Raw genomic sequence first — 16,938 nt, forward strand, 5'->3', positions numbered from 1 at the left:
AGCATATTTAATACAGCTTACGCTCATTGAAAAAGTTGTACCTGTATTTGCTTCTAAGGTAGTAAATCAATTCTTAGCTTCCTTCTTGCCTTATTCTTCTTTCGTTTTCTCATGAGAACCTCTACTACTAGCCTAGTATACTGTTGGCTCTTGGGCTATCTTGGTTTAAACTATAATATATAATTTTAGCATCTAACCTTTTGCCAGTAAGAGGGCGCTGGCACCCTATACTATACCTATATATTTTGACACATACGCCACAACGTGGTTTTTTCCCGCGTCTCGTCATTGTGGTAAGTTTGCTTTACTCGTTATACAACGCCGTAAGTAAACAGGAACTGGCCATTCCATTCTTCTTCATTCAAGAATATATTTTATTTTATACTTTCCAAATTAGCTGTTTAACTCTATTACAATACCAGGTTCTCTTACTACAAGGGACGGGAAGTTACGCCCCCGGTATGTTCCGACGTAATCTTGATTTACTACTCTTCCTTCACTTTATCTATACGCTATCTTTTTCTACATTTCATACCTCAAGAACTATTAGAGTAATTCGAGGGGGATTGAGGTACTATTACCTTTCTATCACCTTATTTCCGTTCTCCTTATTTAGCAACAGCTGACTATCTTTTGTCATCCAATAACATGTTTATATAGTATTATTGGTTCTTTACTATCACCATTATTTGCTTTTTACGTTGATTTCGTTGTCTGGGCTATCGGTCGGGCTAAAGTCATCTAGCTTGTTAACCACCTTAAATTCGTTTACCTCCCTAATTAATTATCTTCTATCCACTACTATATTCTAATTTTAACTTAACTTAGTTGTCACTCTTACAGATATCCTTATGATATCTATTTACCATTCGTCAGGAATAACAGGCAGATGATAACAGAAACTGATAGCTCGCCAGTTGTAGGAGGACACATTATAAGGGTTAGCCCTCGATAAAGTCCTTTGCAATGTGTCTCCCCTATCTTTACTACAATTGGCATGACTTAGTTATTTAGTAATTATTATTATTATTTATATATATATATATATATATGTTTCATTTTTGCTTATAACAATATGTTCCCCTACCAGGTTATTACCATGGACCAGAGTCAGCTATGACAGCTATCACAGCCCTTAGTTACCACCTACTCATTCACACTATGTTCATAGATATTAAGACTGATGTAATGTTTTATCTAGACATTGATGGCATTAATCAGCTCTTCTCTCCCTTGTTAGGTTCTTAGTTTAGGTTTTCACTGATTGTATCACCATTATAATTAATTATCTGACGTTTATAACTATTAACTATTTACCATATCCACTATATATATATATATATATATATATATATATGTAACGATATATATATCATTTCGTATTTAAAGGGGTAAAAAATAAATTGTGAAACGAAAGAATATTTAAGAAAACTGAACACTGTTGCGCGTTGCCGCTGACTGCCTGAGGGAAGCTACTAGCACATGTGCATGTGAGACAACAGAGTTAGCACCGCAGCATATAAGTAGAATACGTGTCTAGGCTATTGAATGAGTTTTAACATGTACAGTAAATTTAACTTAAACTTAATTGAAAACCGTGTTATAGCAAAACCCATGTGTTTGAAGCCGTGCTAAGCGAGGTATTGCTGTACATACTTTATATGTGTAATAGAGCTACAGAAAAGGTTCGACAGGCAAAGGCAGTTTATGAGAAATCACTAGCAAACAGAGCAAAGAGGGGGGATAAAGAATTCTTCACATATATAAATGCCAAGAAGAGCAGGACAAACCAGATCGGACCTTTACGTAAGGGAAAGGGGATAGTAATAAATACACCAGCTGCCGTTGCAGATGAACGCAACAGTTATTTTGCATCGATATTTACAAATGAAAAGCCTTTTGTGGCAATGGGAAATTGTGGGAGCGAAGTTAAAAAATATGTAATTAATGATATTGAAATTTCGCAAGATTATTTAATGAAAAAACTTTCATGCCTACAGACCAGTAAGGCTCCTGGAGTTGATGGAATATACCCTATAATCTTGAGAGAGGCGGCAAGCGAGTGCATTGAACCACTGAGGCTGGTTATGCGAGCATCACTAGACTCTGGGGAGATTCCCTTGGATTGGAAAAGTGCAAATGTATCTCCCATACATAAGGGTGGCTCTAAAAGTGAAGTGGGAAATTATCGACCTGTCAGTCTGACTTCAGTAGTAGGGAAAATCATGGAGGCAATGATCAAGGGTGGAATCCAGGATCATTTGGATCGAATTGAAATTCTCAAGGATACTCAGCATGGTTTTGTAAAGGGAAAATCATGTTTAACAAATCTGGTTCGCTATTTCGAAAGGGTCACTCACGAGCTGGATTTAGGGAATAATTTCGACATTGTTTATTTAGATTTCAGCAAAGCTTTTGACTCAGTCCCACATGAGCGGTTGCTTTATAAGCTGGAACAGGTTGGAATCACTGGGAAAATCCTTAGATGGATAGAAGGATGGCTTCAGGGCAGGAGGCAGAGGGTTGTGATAAATGGCTATTCCTCAGATTGGGTTGATGTAAGAAGTGGGGTTCCCCAAGGATCAGTATTAGGACCACTGTTGTTTTTAATTTTCATAAACGACATTGATGAAGGGATAGAGGGCGTGATGTCTAAATTTGCAGATGATGTTAAAATTGGTAGAGTAGTTAATGATCACTGTCAAGCTGAGCTTCTTCAGAGAGACCTAGATAGACTTCAAGAATGGTCAGAAAAATGGCAGCTGTGCTTTAATCCAACAAAGTGTAAGGTATTACACCTGGGAAACAGTAATCCTAAAATAACTTATTCACTTGGTGGAGTTCAACTAAACCCAGTACTGGAGGAAAGGGACTTGGGTGTTACGATACGGTCAGATATGAAATTCTCTGAGCATTGCAAACAGGTTGCAAGGAAGGCCCATGGTGTCCTATCGATGATCTATCGAACTTTTGCAAGTAGAGACAGGGACGTGATAATCCCATTATATAAGGCTTATGTTAGACCATACTTGGAATACTGTGTTCAAGTATGGAGACCGCACCTAAAGAAAGACATCGAGCTTCTTGAAAGGGTGCAAAGAAGGGTAACTCGCCTGGTGAGATCGGCAAAAGGGCGTCCTTATGAAGAAAGACTTCGAATATGTGGGTTGCAGAGTTTGGAAACTAGACACCTTAGAGGAGATTTGATTGAGGTGTTTAAGGCTCTGAGAGGCATCAGTAAAATGAATGAGGACAAAATTTTCAAGATTATAAATGATGCTAGAACTAGGGGACATAAATTCAAGTTACGGGGGGAAATGTTTAGATTGGACTGCAGGAAGTTTTATTTTAGCCAGCGAGTTATAAATTACTGAAATAAGTTGCCTTCGTGGGTGGTAGAGGCCGACAGTTTGGGGAAATTCAAAGGTCATCTGGATAGTACTTTCGGGTAAGGGAAGCGCATAGGATGATAGGATTAATTTCCTTTTTATTTATTTTTTATTTCATTTTATTATTTTTATTTATTTATTAATTATTATTATTTATTTATTTAATTTTTGTTTTTATCATTGTTTTGTTCGGATTTTTTTTTTTTTTTTTATTTTTGGCTGGTGCAGCATAAGCCATAGGCTTTCTTGCACCATACGGCCGTTACTAATACTAATATGCACATAGCACATTTCTGTAGTTTTGTTTGCCTTGCATCACCTAATTTGGCACTGATGCCTTTTGAGAAGTTTGACATGCCCACTACTGTTACAGGTTTGAGTTGCTGCTTTCTGTGAATCTGTATATTCTTTTCCCAGTACTTTAGCTAAATTCAATATAAAATCTCTTCTCATCATAACTTTCCTTGTCACTTCTTTATAAATAATTCAAGCATGATTACTGCAGGATCTAACATATCATAGAAAATGTGAACCAGCCGTTTACACGACCCCACTTTTGTTGAATATTTAGCATTAGCATTAGTAGAAGCATTTGATGCAAGAAAGCAAGCTTATGCAGCATCAGCCAAAAAAAAAAAAAAAAACCACCTCCACTTCACTCCTCTGTTCGTTCGAAATACCTGTCCAGCTGAGCCTTAACCTTATTTAGGCTATCAACTTCCACGACAAGGGATGGAAGTCTGTTCCACCAACCAACCACCCGCTGGCTAAAGGCAAATTTCTGCACGTCTATCCTACATCTGTCTTTCCTCAATTTGAATTTATGCCCTCTCAGGCGATTATTCTGAGCGAGAGGAAGAATCCCATCAGCATTGAGCATGCTCAAACCATTCAAGGCTTTATACACCTCTATCAGATCACCTCGCTGGTGCCTAGTCTCCAGACACTTTAATTTGCAAAACTTAAGCCTTTCTTCGTAAAAGCACCCCTTTGTTCCATTCACTAATCTTGTTGCCCTTCTCTGTACTCGTTCCAGCAGCTCTTGAAATGAGGCCTCCAGACCTGTATACAGTACTCTAGGTGTGGCCTGACCATTGCCTTATACAAGGGAATAATCACCTCCTTATCCCTGCTAGAAAAATTCCTATATATCATTGACAATACACCATGAGCTACTCTTGCAGCCCGTCTGCACTGCTCAGAGAACTTCATATCTGCCTGCACAACCACCCCCAGGTCCCTTTCATTCTCTACCACTGTCAGTGTAGTACCACAGAGTTGATACGTTGCTCTGGGGTTGCTGTTTCCCATGTGCAGTACTTTATATTTGTCAATGTTAAACTTCATTTGCCACCTCTCAGCCCATCTGCTCAACCTTTCCAGATCCTGTTGCAGCAGCATAGTGTAGTAGTGTCCTTGACAACCCTGCCTACCTTTGTATCATCTGCAAACTTCGACATTAAGCTTGATATACCATCATCAATATCATTTATAAATACAGAAAACAATAATGGACCCAACACTGAGCCCTGAGGGACTCCACTAATAACATTAGTCCATGACGAGCAGTGTCCATTGATTGCCACTCTCTGTCTTCTCCCCCTCAGCCACCCCTTTATCCACAGCAGCAATTTGCCTCCAATGTCACACTGCTCCAATTTGTGCAGCAGTCTTCCATGTGCAACAGCATCAAAAGCCTTTCTAAGATCCAAGTATATAATATCAAAGTCATTCCCTGCATCCAGTTCCTTTGTGACTGCATCATAGTATCCAATCAAATTGGTCAGGCAAGACTTCCCTTAACAAAACCATGCTGTGTCCGAGCTATAACCGAAGTCTTGTCTAAATGATCCGGCAGTGCTTCTTTAACTAGTGCCTCCATTAATTTTCCTGGAACAGAAGTTAAACTCACAGGTCTATAATTACTTGTGTAAGCCTTTGATCCTCCTTTGTGAATTAGGGTCACATTTGCACATCTCCAGTCTATGGGTACCTCAACTGAGTCCAAGGAAGCTCTAATAATTATGGCTAAGGGTTTGCTTACTTCCTCTGCTGCCTCCTTTAATATAACTGGATAGATCCCATCCACCCCGGGTGCCTTTCTTGTGTTTATCTTCAACAATTTCTCCTCCACTTTTCTCTCAGTTATTACAAGATTCTCTAGCTTAGTGCTAGAGTTCAATACACCTCTGGCATTCCCCTCGCTAAATAACTCCTCATGTGTGAATGTCGATGCAAAATATTCATTTAGTTTGTTAGCTACCTGAGCAGGATCATCAACAGTTGACCCGTCGATATCAAGTGGACCAATCTGATTCATCCCCCTTCCTTCTAGACTTTACATAAGTAAAGAACTCTTTGCTGTTTTTATTTGCATTCCTTGCCAAAGATTTCTCGTAATCTGCCTTTGCCTGCCTGACCTCCTTTGTAACTTGGTTATAGATCAAATTGTATCAATCATAGGCTTCTGTGTCATGTGTTAATTTGTATGTACCCCAGGCATGTTTCTTCTCTGCCATATGCCTCATTAGTTCATCTAACATCCACTTAGGCCTAAACCTTGAACAATATTTCTTAGTTGGTATGGAAAGCCTAGTAGCTTCCAAGATAAGTTCTTTGAATGCTTCCCATTTTGCATTTGCTGTTGGTAACATCATCAGTTGGTCCCACTGTATAGAATTTAACTGTCTCAGTCCATCATAGTTGCCCTTACGAAAGCAATAACCCTTCCCTTTACCCCTAATGGTAGTTACCTCTTTGAGTAAATCCCACTTCAGCACACTGTGATCACTGCCACCTAGTGGTTCATTTATCTGCAGATTCTTAAAGCATGAAGAATCACTGCTGATAATCAAATCAAGAGTATTCCTCCCTCTAGTTGCCTCCCGAACATGCTGATGTAGAAAACAATCATCCAATAAATCCACAAAAGCCTTGTTAATGTGTGAGTGACCAGCCCCCAAATTCCAGTCAATATCTGGGAAATTAAAATCTCCCATTATAAGATTCTCTGATTTACTGGCCCACTCTATTTCCCTGTACTGTTTCTTATTATTCTCATCAGAGTCATTAGGCCTATAGCATACTCCTACTCTCAATTTTGATCTCCCAATGCTTATGTCACACCAAACTGACTCGACACTGCACTGTCCAGCGATGGCCACTGGCTTCACTTCCTTGGATTTTATGTATTTCTTAACTAATAGCATAACCCCTCCTCCCTTCCTTTCCAGTCTATCCTTGCTGTAGACGTTGTACTCCCCAAATTCCAGTTTTGCATTCGTTATATCTGTGTGACACCACGTCTCTGAAATCCCCACAATATCGGCCTTTGATGTTTTGAGCAATACCTCAAATTCATCAAATTTATTTACTAAACTCCTAGCATTGGTGTACACACAAGTATACATGCACCTATTTCTATTCTTAGCTACCCTAACACAACCCATGTGTTTACTTGTACCGCAATGACTCCCAGCAGTCTCTGAAATATCCTGCATCTTGTTTTTCAGGCTTCTGCTCATTCCAATAGAAGCAGTGCAAGAATCTCTTTCACCTCTGCCAGTGGCTACTGTTAATCTATTCGTCTTTGTCCCCCCCCCCAAGCTAGCAGTTTTCCGACCCACATAACACTGCCTCGATAGCATCAGCAAATATTTTTTAGCTATTTGTCTGAAACATCAACCCCGTACTTTGTTTCACTGTAATAATTCTGTGTCAGGCTTCTTCTTTTTAGCATTACTTATTGCAACACTTGTATGAAGAGTATTCAAGATGCATTTTTATTTGCTTTGACCTGATAATTCAGACTTAATATCCAAGTTTGCAGATGATACAAAGGTTGGCAGAGTAAAGACAGTATGCTACTGCAACAGGATCTAGAAAAGTTAGGTAGATGGGCTGAAAAGTGGCAACTGAAGTTTAACATCGAGAAATGCAAAGTACTACATATGGGTAGCAGTAACCCAAGAAAAACGTACAATTAAAAAGACCTGGGGGTAATTGTCCAGTCAGATATGAAGTTCTTTGAGCAGTGCAGACGGGCTGCCAGATGGCAAATGAAGTTTAGCATTGAGAAATGCAAAGTACTACATATGGGTAGCAGTAAGCCAAGAAAAACGTACAACCGTGAGGTACTACACTCAGGAAATGGTCAATTAAAAAGACCTGGGGGGGTAATTGTGCAGTCAGATATGAAGTGCTCTGTTATTTATTTGGGTTTTTTTTTTTTTTAGGAGCATTAGCAACTAAGGTCATATTGCTCCGGGATATGCGGTGGTGGTCATTCCGACCTTTCCGCATCCTCCATATTTGGTGGGGACAGGCTCGAACCCCGGTCTAATCAAGAAGTGTGTGCTACGCACTGCTGCTCCTTCCCACCTGGCTACGGAGGCGCCATGAAGTGCTCTGAGCAGTGCAGATGGGCTGCCAGAGCAGGTCATGGAGTGTTGTCAATGATATACAGGAATTTTGCTAGCAGAGCCAAGGAAGTGATTATCCCTTTGTATAAGGCAATGGTCAGGCCACACCGTGGGTACTGCATACAGGTCTAGAGGCCTCATTTTAGGAAGGATATGGAGTTGTTAGAACGAGTATCTTGTTGCCCTTCTTTGCAACTAATGCAAAGAAGGGCAACAAGATTAGTGAAAGGAACAAAGTGCTGCAAGCTGTAAAGTCTGGAGACTAGGCACCTGCGAGTTGATCTGATTGAGGTGTACAAGGCCTTGAATAGTTTGACCATGCTCCATGCTGATAGGATTCTTCCACTTGCAAATATTTTTAACCTGAGGAAAGACAGTTGTAGAATAGATGTGTGGAAGTTTGTTTTTAGCCAGCGTGTAGTTGATTGCTGGAGCAGACTTCTTTCTGTTGTTGTGGAAGTTGAAAACTTAAATAAATTTAAGGCTGAACTTGACAAACATTTGGAGTGATTGGATGGGTGAAATCAGAAGTTTTTTTTTTTTGGCTGATGCTGTATAACCTAGCTTTCTTGCATCATATACCTCAACTAATGCATCAGAGTGCAATCCTCAAGTTTGAAAACTGAAGTGGAATATAATTCTGCCTTCTTTTTTTTATGGACATTGGAACTTCTTTACAAGCATGATTCACAGTTCCCATTATAGTAGTGTTTTTTTGACTAATTTTTTTGCAAATTCAAAACTGGTTACATTTCTACCTGTATTCATTCAGTGGTTACATTTCTACCTCTATTCAAAAATGGTCCCATCAGGTTTAGGATGAATTATTCAGAAAGTGGTTGACTGGTTCGGCACATATAGCCTTTCTCCAAATAAGAAATGCTATTCAAAAAATAATTTAAAGTTGTGTCAGCTGTCAACCAAAACTTCATAACAAATTTGTCTGGTGTTTGGCCATGTACAGGAACCCCCCGACTTACACAAATTCGACTTTATGTAAGTTTCTGCCAGCCGATACAAACTTAAAAAAATCGTGGAAACTTATTTTGCATCTCATAGGAATAAATAGAGGTATCGTAAAAATATCATAATGTGAACCCAATAACACATTGTTTTTTTTGGTAATTCGTTCCAAGACCTTGGAAGTTGAAATTTTCACTATATAACTAAGCTATTTATCTCTCTAAAAGATCATTTTTATAATGGAAATTGCACTACACTTTCATCACTATCACATGTTCCGTTATAAGAATCAATTTTGAATTCCTTTGCGATATTTTTCTAAAACACATTTCTGGAAGTCACTACCATAAAACAACAAAAACAATTTGCACTTTCTGGTTTATTGGGCTTTTCTATTAGCGCAATCTATTATAAACGGGTAGTAAACTCGATCTTATTGCATTTGTGATAATACCGATAACTGGAATTCTGTGGGTTTTTACGTTACGGTATTTTGGTGAAATGTGTTCCCCCTTCATTGAAATCTTTAATCATATAAAACACATAATTAAATTTTCAGAATCTTCTCTTCATTCCTATTTACTTATTACAATGATGAAGGGAAAGCGACCAACGGAAAGTGCAAATGCTGGCAGCACTAGGAAACGAAACAATTTATTTAGAAATGAAGCAGGACAAAGTTTGTCATCTATTGAACGGAATTAGGTCTAGCAGCTTCAATAGTGAATACTATTTTAAGGGACAGTGCACATATAAAAGAACATGTTCAAGGAACAATGTATTTTGCACCGGGTCCAGCCTGCTCCAAGAGTGATCATAAAACAGCGTTCAGGTGCTATATTGAAAATGGAAAAGCTATTAATAATATGGACGGAAAATCAGATCAGAAGCAAGTGCCCCTGAATCTAACAGCCATTCAAGCAAGGAGTATTTATGAAGATAACAAAAAAGTATGGCAAAGTTCTTGGCAAGCAGCAGGTGATTTAATAGGTTCAAGCATCGCACTAGTTTCGAAACATTAAAGTATGCGGTGAAGTCGCCAGTGCCGATTCTGCAGCTGCAGAGAAATTGTGATGTTTTTTTTTTTTTTTTTTATGAAAACCCCAAACACGAAGGTACCAAACCCTATAGTACTTAGTACCGTGCATGGGTTGAAGGAGAAGTATGGGGGGAGGGGGATGCCGGAAACTTTGCTCTAGAGACTAAACATTGGTTTCACCACTTCAAGTCTCCAATAAGCAAAGTGGTGGTATTTCACCGGTTGATGAAAGTCATCTACCACCTAAAATGTGTTGGAAAAAAACCACTTCTAAAGCTCCACAGCCCTCAACTTCCACAGCGCTGTGCTTATCAGCTGCAGAGTTAATTCTGGCAACGATGCTCAAAAGGTAATATTTGCTGATGGCCTGTCTCCTCTCTTTTTGTAATTTTATAATTTTGAAATTTTTGTAATTTTGTACACTTTTGTATTTCCTTCACATGAGATAAAAAAATTGAATAATTCTATTTACATGCTCACTGAACATTTCTTTTTTGCTTCTATCAAATTCAGTGTGCACAGTTGCGAGTGCTGATTTTCCCTAAATAGTTATTTAGGGAAATTCCAAATTATGTAGCGTTCAGCAGAATGCAACCCTTACGTAAGTCGGGGAGTTCCTGTACTGGGTGAATCGACATCTAGCTTTAGTTGAAAATAGCTTCTTAAGGTATATAGGAGCTTTACAGCTGAAAATAAATTTGCACCATAGCACCATACTTCTGAAATTAAAGCAAATTTATCATCTCCTAGATACTCCTTCCTTGAAGAACGTATGGCATATATTATGAACTGCTTAATTTCACGAAAGTTATTGTGTGACAAAGTAATTGGCCTCAGTCTTTAGTGGGAGAAGAACTATCCTCAAGATTGAAAAATCACAGTAAAGCATAAAAAAAGTTTATTTTAAAGAATTCATTTTTGTATTGGTTTGATGAAGCACTCTTAGCACTTCTGAATATTTAGCTTATGCTTAAAAATAAATATCTAAAAAATGATGTATACTTTCATTTTTTTTTTCACTCCAAGATAAAAAAATTACTTTAACTTTGTAATCGTAACTTGATTATGAAATCTAGAACTACACATCTTTTCTTATTCTTAAAGTTGTTCTCGCCTTTTAATATGAAAGAATAATAAACTATCAAGTATGCACATTTTTACTGATTTTTTTTTTTAATATATAAAAATGCATATTTATTTGTTATTAAATTTTAAGTTTAACTGGAGCTATCAGCCAGTGAATTATTTTATATAATTTATCTCAAAAAACTTTAAAAATTAAACAATGGAGACTCCATGTTATTTATACAATTTTAAATAATTTACTGAATCCCTGAAGTAGGAATTAGACAAGAGACGAGCCCAGTATACTAAATAATACTGCATTCTTGTCACAACATTTTGACAAGAATGCAATATTGACTTTGGGCCTCTGCTATCAAGAAAAAGTTCAGCATGTAACAGGTATCCTAATTTTGAAAATGTTTAGTTTGTACAAATTAAATAAATAAGAACTTAGGCTATGAGGTCAGCATAAAATGGTTCTCTATCGTGTATTCTAAAGCTGGTAGTTTGCAAAGTGAAAAACTAATTGCTAGTAAAATTCTGATACTTCTGTCCAAGACTGATTAACACAAATAATGTCTGTCCTCATCATCATCTGGACCCAGACTTTTTCCAAGAGGTAGCAATTAACAAATTTACTCAATCACGGAGACAAAAACAGTACAGTTCAGTTGGGGTAAAAAAAAGTTTTGAACATGTATGGTGATAAAGAGAAATGCTACTGTGAACAACAAAGGTAAAAGCTAACAAAATCTAAGTAAAACATTTAGAAATATACATACCAAACCCATAGATAACTGGCCAGTTGATATTTCCTCTTAAGGCATTATTTAATTCTGTAAAAAGATACCCTTTCTGTAGCTTGCCTGTTTCAAAAATTATTCTTAAAATTTCACAAGTATAATCTAGTTAAAGTTACTTTATTACAAAAATATTCACAATGATGCTTCATGAAGAAGTACATACCACATATACAAGCAGTAATTAAGTGAATGCTTAATGGCTGTTTATGAAAGGCATCTGTAAGAACAAAGTGCACGAGAATAGATATTAACATACCATGATAAAGATTTCTTTCCATAACTAATTAAAACTAAGAAAAAATCCTCAACTGGCAAAATGCACAACTGATAAGGGAAAGAAATTAATTTCAGTAATTATTTCACACAAATTGCATTAAAATAAAATTTTAAAAAGTTTCTATTTACACTTTATTACAGCAATATAGTAAAGGTTGGTTCATTTGGGATATTTTGGGACATCAGCTATTTTGGTCACAGTGAGACAGTTCGTATGGAATATGTATTCTTATGTCTTTGTAGTGTGTGTGTTAAACAGTAGACTTTCAGAATAATTGCGCCTTCGGGGATTAGGTGCCGTTATTTAGATTTTTCCATTATCTAGAAAGTTTTATTTTTAATATATTTAATGCAGAAATAATGAGACTAAATAAGAAATAGCGAGATTAATAATGCAATTTTATTAATTGCACATAAAAAACAAAACGTTGAGATCCAATGTTATATTCTGTGCAAGTAGAAGTGTGGTATCGTCACTGTCCTCCCTAAGCCGGGTGGAAAAGGCCTGGGTTCGAATGCCATCGATGACCTGAGTAACTTTTATGGGCTGTTTTCACTCCATGGCTGAGTTCGTCGGTCTCAGACATGGATAGCAAGGTTTCCCACCCCCCAGAAACTGGGGTTTTTCATCCAGCAAAACAGGAAAATCTACTAGAGAACACATGTAATTTACAGACACAATACACATGGATATATGAATTAACTTTCTGGGTGACCCTAATGTAACAGTTTGGATTATATTCAGTTTGTCACTAAACTTTAATGTTGTTCTTTTCTTCTCTGTATGAGGTTTATTAACTTTAGGAGCTATAGTGAAGAGTTTTTAATTTAAAATAAATGTAAAACAGTGGTATAATCCATGATAAAGAATTCACTTTCAAAATAGCGAACGTAAACAAATACAGTAATCACGTGACTTGTCGTTTTCTTTTTTTTTTTCGAACATAAACAAATACAGTAATCACGCAACTTGGCCATTTTCTTTTTTCGGCACTGCAAGACATCTGTGCTGTATGTAAACATCTGATCTCAATGTGCCACTAGCTCGAATGTTCTGTTATTTGGGGTGCCGTTATTTCAACAGTCTACTGTATATATGTAGTGGTCTTTGTAATGCATGTATTATATATCTTTTAAGTGAATACATTCACAGGCAGACTTACATATTGAATAGAATGAAAAATCCCTCTACCTACAATCAGAAGAGGCCCTCCGTAGCCAGGTGAGCAGGAGCAGCAGTGCGTAGCACATGCTTCTTGATTAGACCGAGGTTCGAGCCCATGACCACTATATACGGAGGATGCGGAAAGGTCAGGGAATGACCACGGCATATCCCAGGAGCAATATGGCCTTAGTTGCTAATGCTCCTAAAAACCAAATAACAACAACAACAACCTACAATCAGCTAATAGTTTTTACAATTGAGACATCTGAACTGAGACATCTTCAAATAGGTGATAAGAGGCAAATCCATTATTAATATTAGTAGTATTATGTTGCCATGGAGTATCATATAGCAAAAGGAGTTTATAGCAGCCAAACAGGTAGTACTCGGTTAACAATTCACCACTTGTTTCTGTGGAAATGTGTGGATCTGAATACACAATAAGCAACTTTTAAAGCGCATGCTTCTACACAGCTACAACCAGACAGGTAGCATATAGTACAGTAATATAAACAATTTCAGAGACAATTATTACAAAGTTTAGAAATTAAGGTCCAGGACTGTGTCCATCGTTGGTGCATGTTTTTAGATGTATTCATCAGCAACTTAGACCATATTTGTACCATTGTGTATTATATCTATACAAGTGTGTGTTCATGGGCCAATCTGCATGTTGTGCAGGCTGAAAACTTACAGTAACTCACAGGAAAAAGCCTATTTCCTCCACCTGAGATTAGCTAACTACAACCTCAATTGAAGAAGCCTTTAGAAATTACTCCAGTCATCAACAGGAGGATAACTGACTGACAGTCCATTGCATTTAAAAGCAAACAGGACCATAAAGTGGTATACAATGGCAACTGACCTATGTGACTACTTTCCTCTATATCAAACAGTTAAAAATTAAAGAAATGAAAAAAAATCTGTTGCATGTTTCTGATCCATCTATCCTTCTGAAATACATAACCTCATGTATGTTTATCTCCATGTTGTATGATGTTAAAGTCTAGCTGCAGAGTCAAATCTTAAAGAACTTCTAGCTGTTGAATATCAGATGTTAAGGTGGACTAATTTATAACTTGATTTCCATCACGCTACTTAAGGACAACTATATATTTCAGTCTTAATTTGACCCAATCACAAATGCACTACATCCTTCGCTCACCATGAACATCCACCTTGCATAAACCTTTACAGTTCTGTTGGCAGGATGTGGTTTAACCTGTTCAAAACCATTCTTCGTATACCTTAATCAGAGTGGACTCTGAGCAACTGACAAGATGTGCTATTTCCGATATGAAAGCATTTGATGCATGAGTCCCACAACGTGCTCTTTTGAAAAACTCAGTGGTATTTTTACTACATCCCATAACTTCCACTTGATCATTTTGATACTTGCACAACCAAATGCAAATTACCACTCCTCCAGCATACAAATCTGTTTGGCTTTTCATACTGCAAGCTATGTGGCATAGTCCATTACAGATGGGGTGGCCATAATTCAGTGATCAACTGAGTGTACATTGCAGATATTTTTTGATAATTTTGATGTCAGAAACAAAAGCCAGATCTAATTTAATAACAAAAAACTGTCATCATAAAGGGTTCACATGACTGGAAAGACAACCTAATCTCTAGAACTATGCTAAAGAATTACACTCCCTGGCAGAAACTAAAATTGAAAAATTAAGGGCAATGATGAAAGATAGTGAATTCAGTAAGCCAAATACATTGCCTTTTCCTTTAGCTAAGGAAATGACATATTTGGATTTTGTTTTTTACATTCACTCAAAATCCAAAGTAAGTTGCATAATGAGAAAATTCTTGAAGTAATTCTTTTCCAAAGACAATCCACCGAATCAAAATACAAATTAGATACTGGATAGAAAAAATAAAAACCATCATCAACATAAGAAAAAAAAAAAAATTACATAAATTTTAAAATTCCATTCTAGGGAATTTCAAAAAAAAATTTCCTTAAAAATTAAACTATAACTAAAATGAAATCTAACATAATTGGGAAAGGATGTTTATATGAAGATTTTCCACATAATTATACTTTTTTGTAATGACCACACGTGAATATAAGTGAATATCATGAGGTATAAGAGTGGTCATTACTAAAAGTATAATTCTATGTAAAATGAAATTACACTTCCTACATCTTTAAATATGATGTAGGAGGTTATGAAGGAAAATTGAAAGAAATTACATGTACCCCAAATAATAAATAATAAATTAATTATAAACAAAAAATAAATATTAAAAAAAAAATTAAATTAAGGATTCCATGAAGAGCAATAACAGCTGGCAAATTATTTGGAAAATGTGCAGAAAATAATTTCATTAAATATAAACTCTATAAAATCTTACATTTTATAATTCAGAGCTCTTAAAAATCGGGCACATTTTACAAACAAAAAAAAAAAAAAAAACCCCAAATGATGAGAAATATTAAGAAAACAATCTGAAGTTCATATCAAATTCAGCATTCCTTAGGTCTAAGTGACACTACATCTCTGCTATCTTTACAATGCTTGCATTTGATGGCTTAATCAGTACCACAAATTCATTGAATTTATTTACAATTCTCCTAGCATTAGTGCATATTCAAGCATACATAGATATGTTCTTACTCTTAGTTACCCTAACATAGCCCATGTATTTACTTGTTTTCCAGGCTACTGCATGTTCCAGTAGAAGTAATGCAAGAATCACTTTCACCTCTGCCTGCAGCTCTAGTTAACATATTAGTCTATGTATTCCCCAAAGCTTGCAATTTTTCTGATCTGCCTATCACTGCCTTAATAGTATCGGCAAATATCTTACACAGGCTTCTATTTAAGTGTATCCCATCCCCATAAAAGCAGTCTCTCCTGTTAACAAGCATAGACCACACTGAGAAAAATTCTACCCCGTGAGCCTTGTGCATTCTCTCGAAGGCCAAATTGATTGCAAAGGTTTTCAACGTGCACTCCCTCCTATCATGCCTGTGTGCAGAATTGCAGAAACTTTTAAATTCAATCCTAACTTAAAAGACTTTTCTCAACATTGCTCTGTGGTACAGAAAACTCCTACCCCATGAGCCTTCCTGGTTGAACTGATTGTGTACGTGTTGAGACTCTTAGCATGTACTCCCTCCTATCATGTCTGGGCAGAATTGCAGACACTTTTAAATGATTCAATCCTAAGTCGAGACTTTTTCCAAACATTGCCTTGTATTTTTTTTAAGTCCTCAGATCTCCTCACCAAAATCATTAATAAAACCTAAAATGCATCCCTGGCCTAACAGGGATCGCATCCAGGCCTTTTCCACACAGTATTATCAAAGTGGTAACAGCCAACATTCAAGTGTGCAAGAGGAGGAGGAGGATCATTTAAGTAAGTTTGTTTGTTTGGTTTTTAGGAGCATTAGCAACTAAGGCCATATTGCTCCACATATTCGGTGGTCATTCCTTGACCTTTCCGCATCCTCCATATTTGGTAGTCACAGGCTCGAACCCCGATCTAATCAAGAAGCTTGTGCTACGCACTGCTGCTCCTGCCTACCTGGCTACGGAGATGCCATTGATCATTTAAGTAAGCAAATTAAAGCTAATTAAAGCTATATAGATGCTTAACTATGAGAGTATGAGAGCAAACCAGCAATGACAGGGTAGCAAAGGGGATTTAATACAGAACTTACAATTACAATTTATTATTAAATATAAAAAAAAGAGAAATGCGTATTTAAGAGTACTAAATAGTGTAAAGGACTGCACAAAATAGAGAATTTTTTTCATTAAAACGGCTGTAAATTAAATTTTCAAGTATGTAT

The 16,938-nt window shown here is 36.8% G+C and overlaps 1 protein-coding gene across 1 annotated transcript in view; it reads right to left on the minus strand.

Annotated features, from left to right (window-relative positions):
- Positions 1-16,938, minus strand: part of Ntan1 (N-terminal amidohydrolase 1) — a 123,187-nt gene that overhangs the window by 61,277 nt on the left and 44,972 nt on the right. The window contains exons 6-7 of the mRNA XM_090386164.1: positions 11,844-11,897; positions 11,660-11,713 (exon numbers count right to left, since the gene is read on the minus strand). Of these exons, the coding sequence (XP_090242290.1) occupies positions 11,660-11,713; positions 11,844-11,897 (108 nt within the window). The remainder of the gene's footprint in view (positions 1-11,659; positions 11,714-11,843; positions 11,898-16,938) is intronic.

Source organism: Mastigoproctus giganteus, chromosome 12, assembly GCF_048544385.1.
Source record: "Mastigoproctus giganteus isolate SK-2022 chromosome 12, ASM4854438v1, whole genome shotgun sequence".
NCBI classification, from domain to species: domain Eukaryota; kingdom Metazoa; phylum Arthropoda; class Arachnida; order Uropygi; family Thelyphonidae; genus Mastigoproctus; species Mastigoproctus giganteus.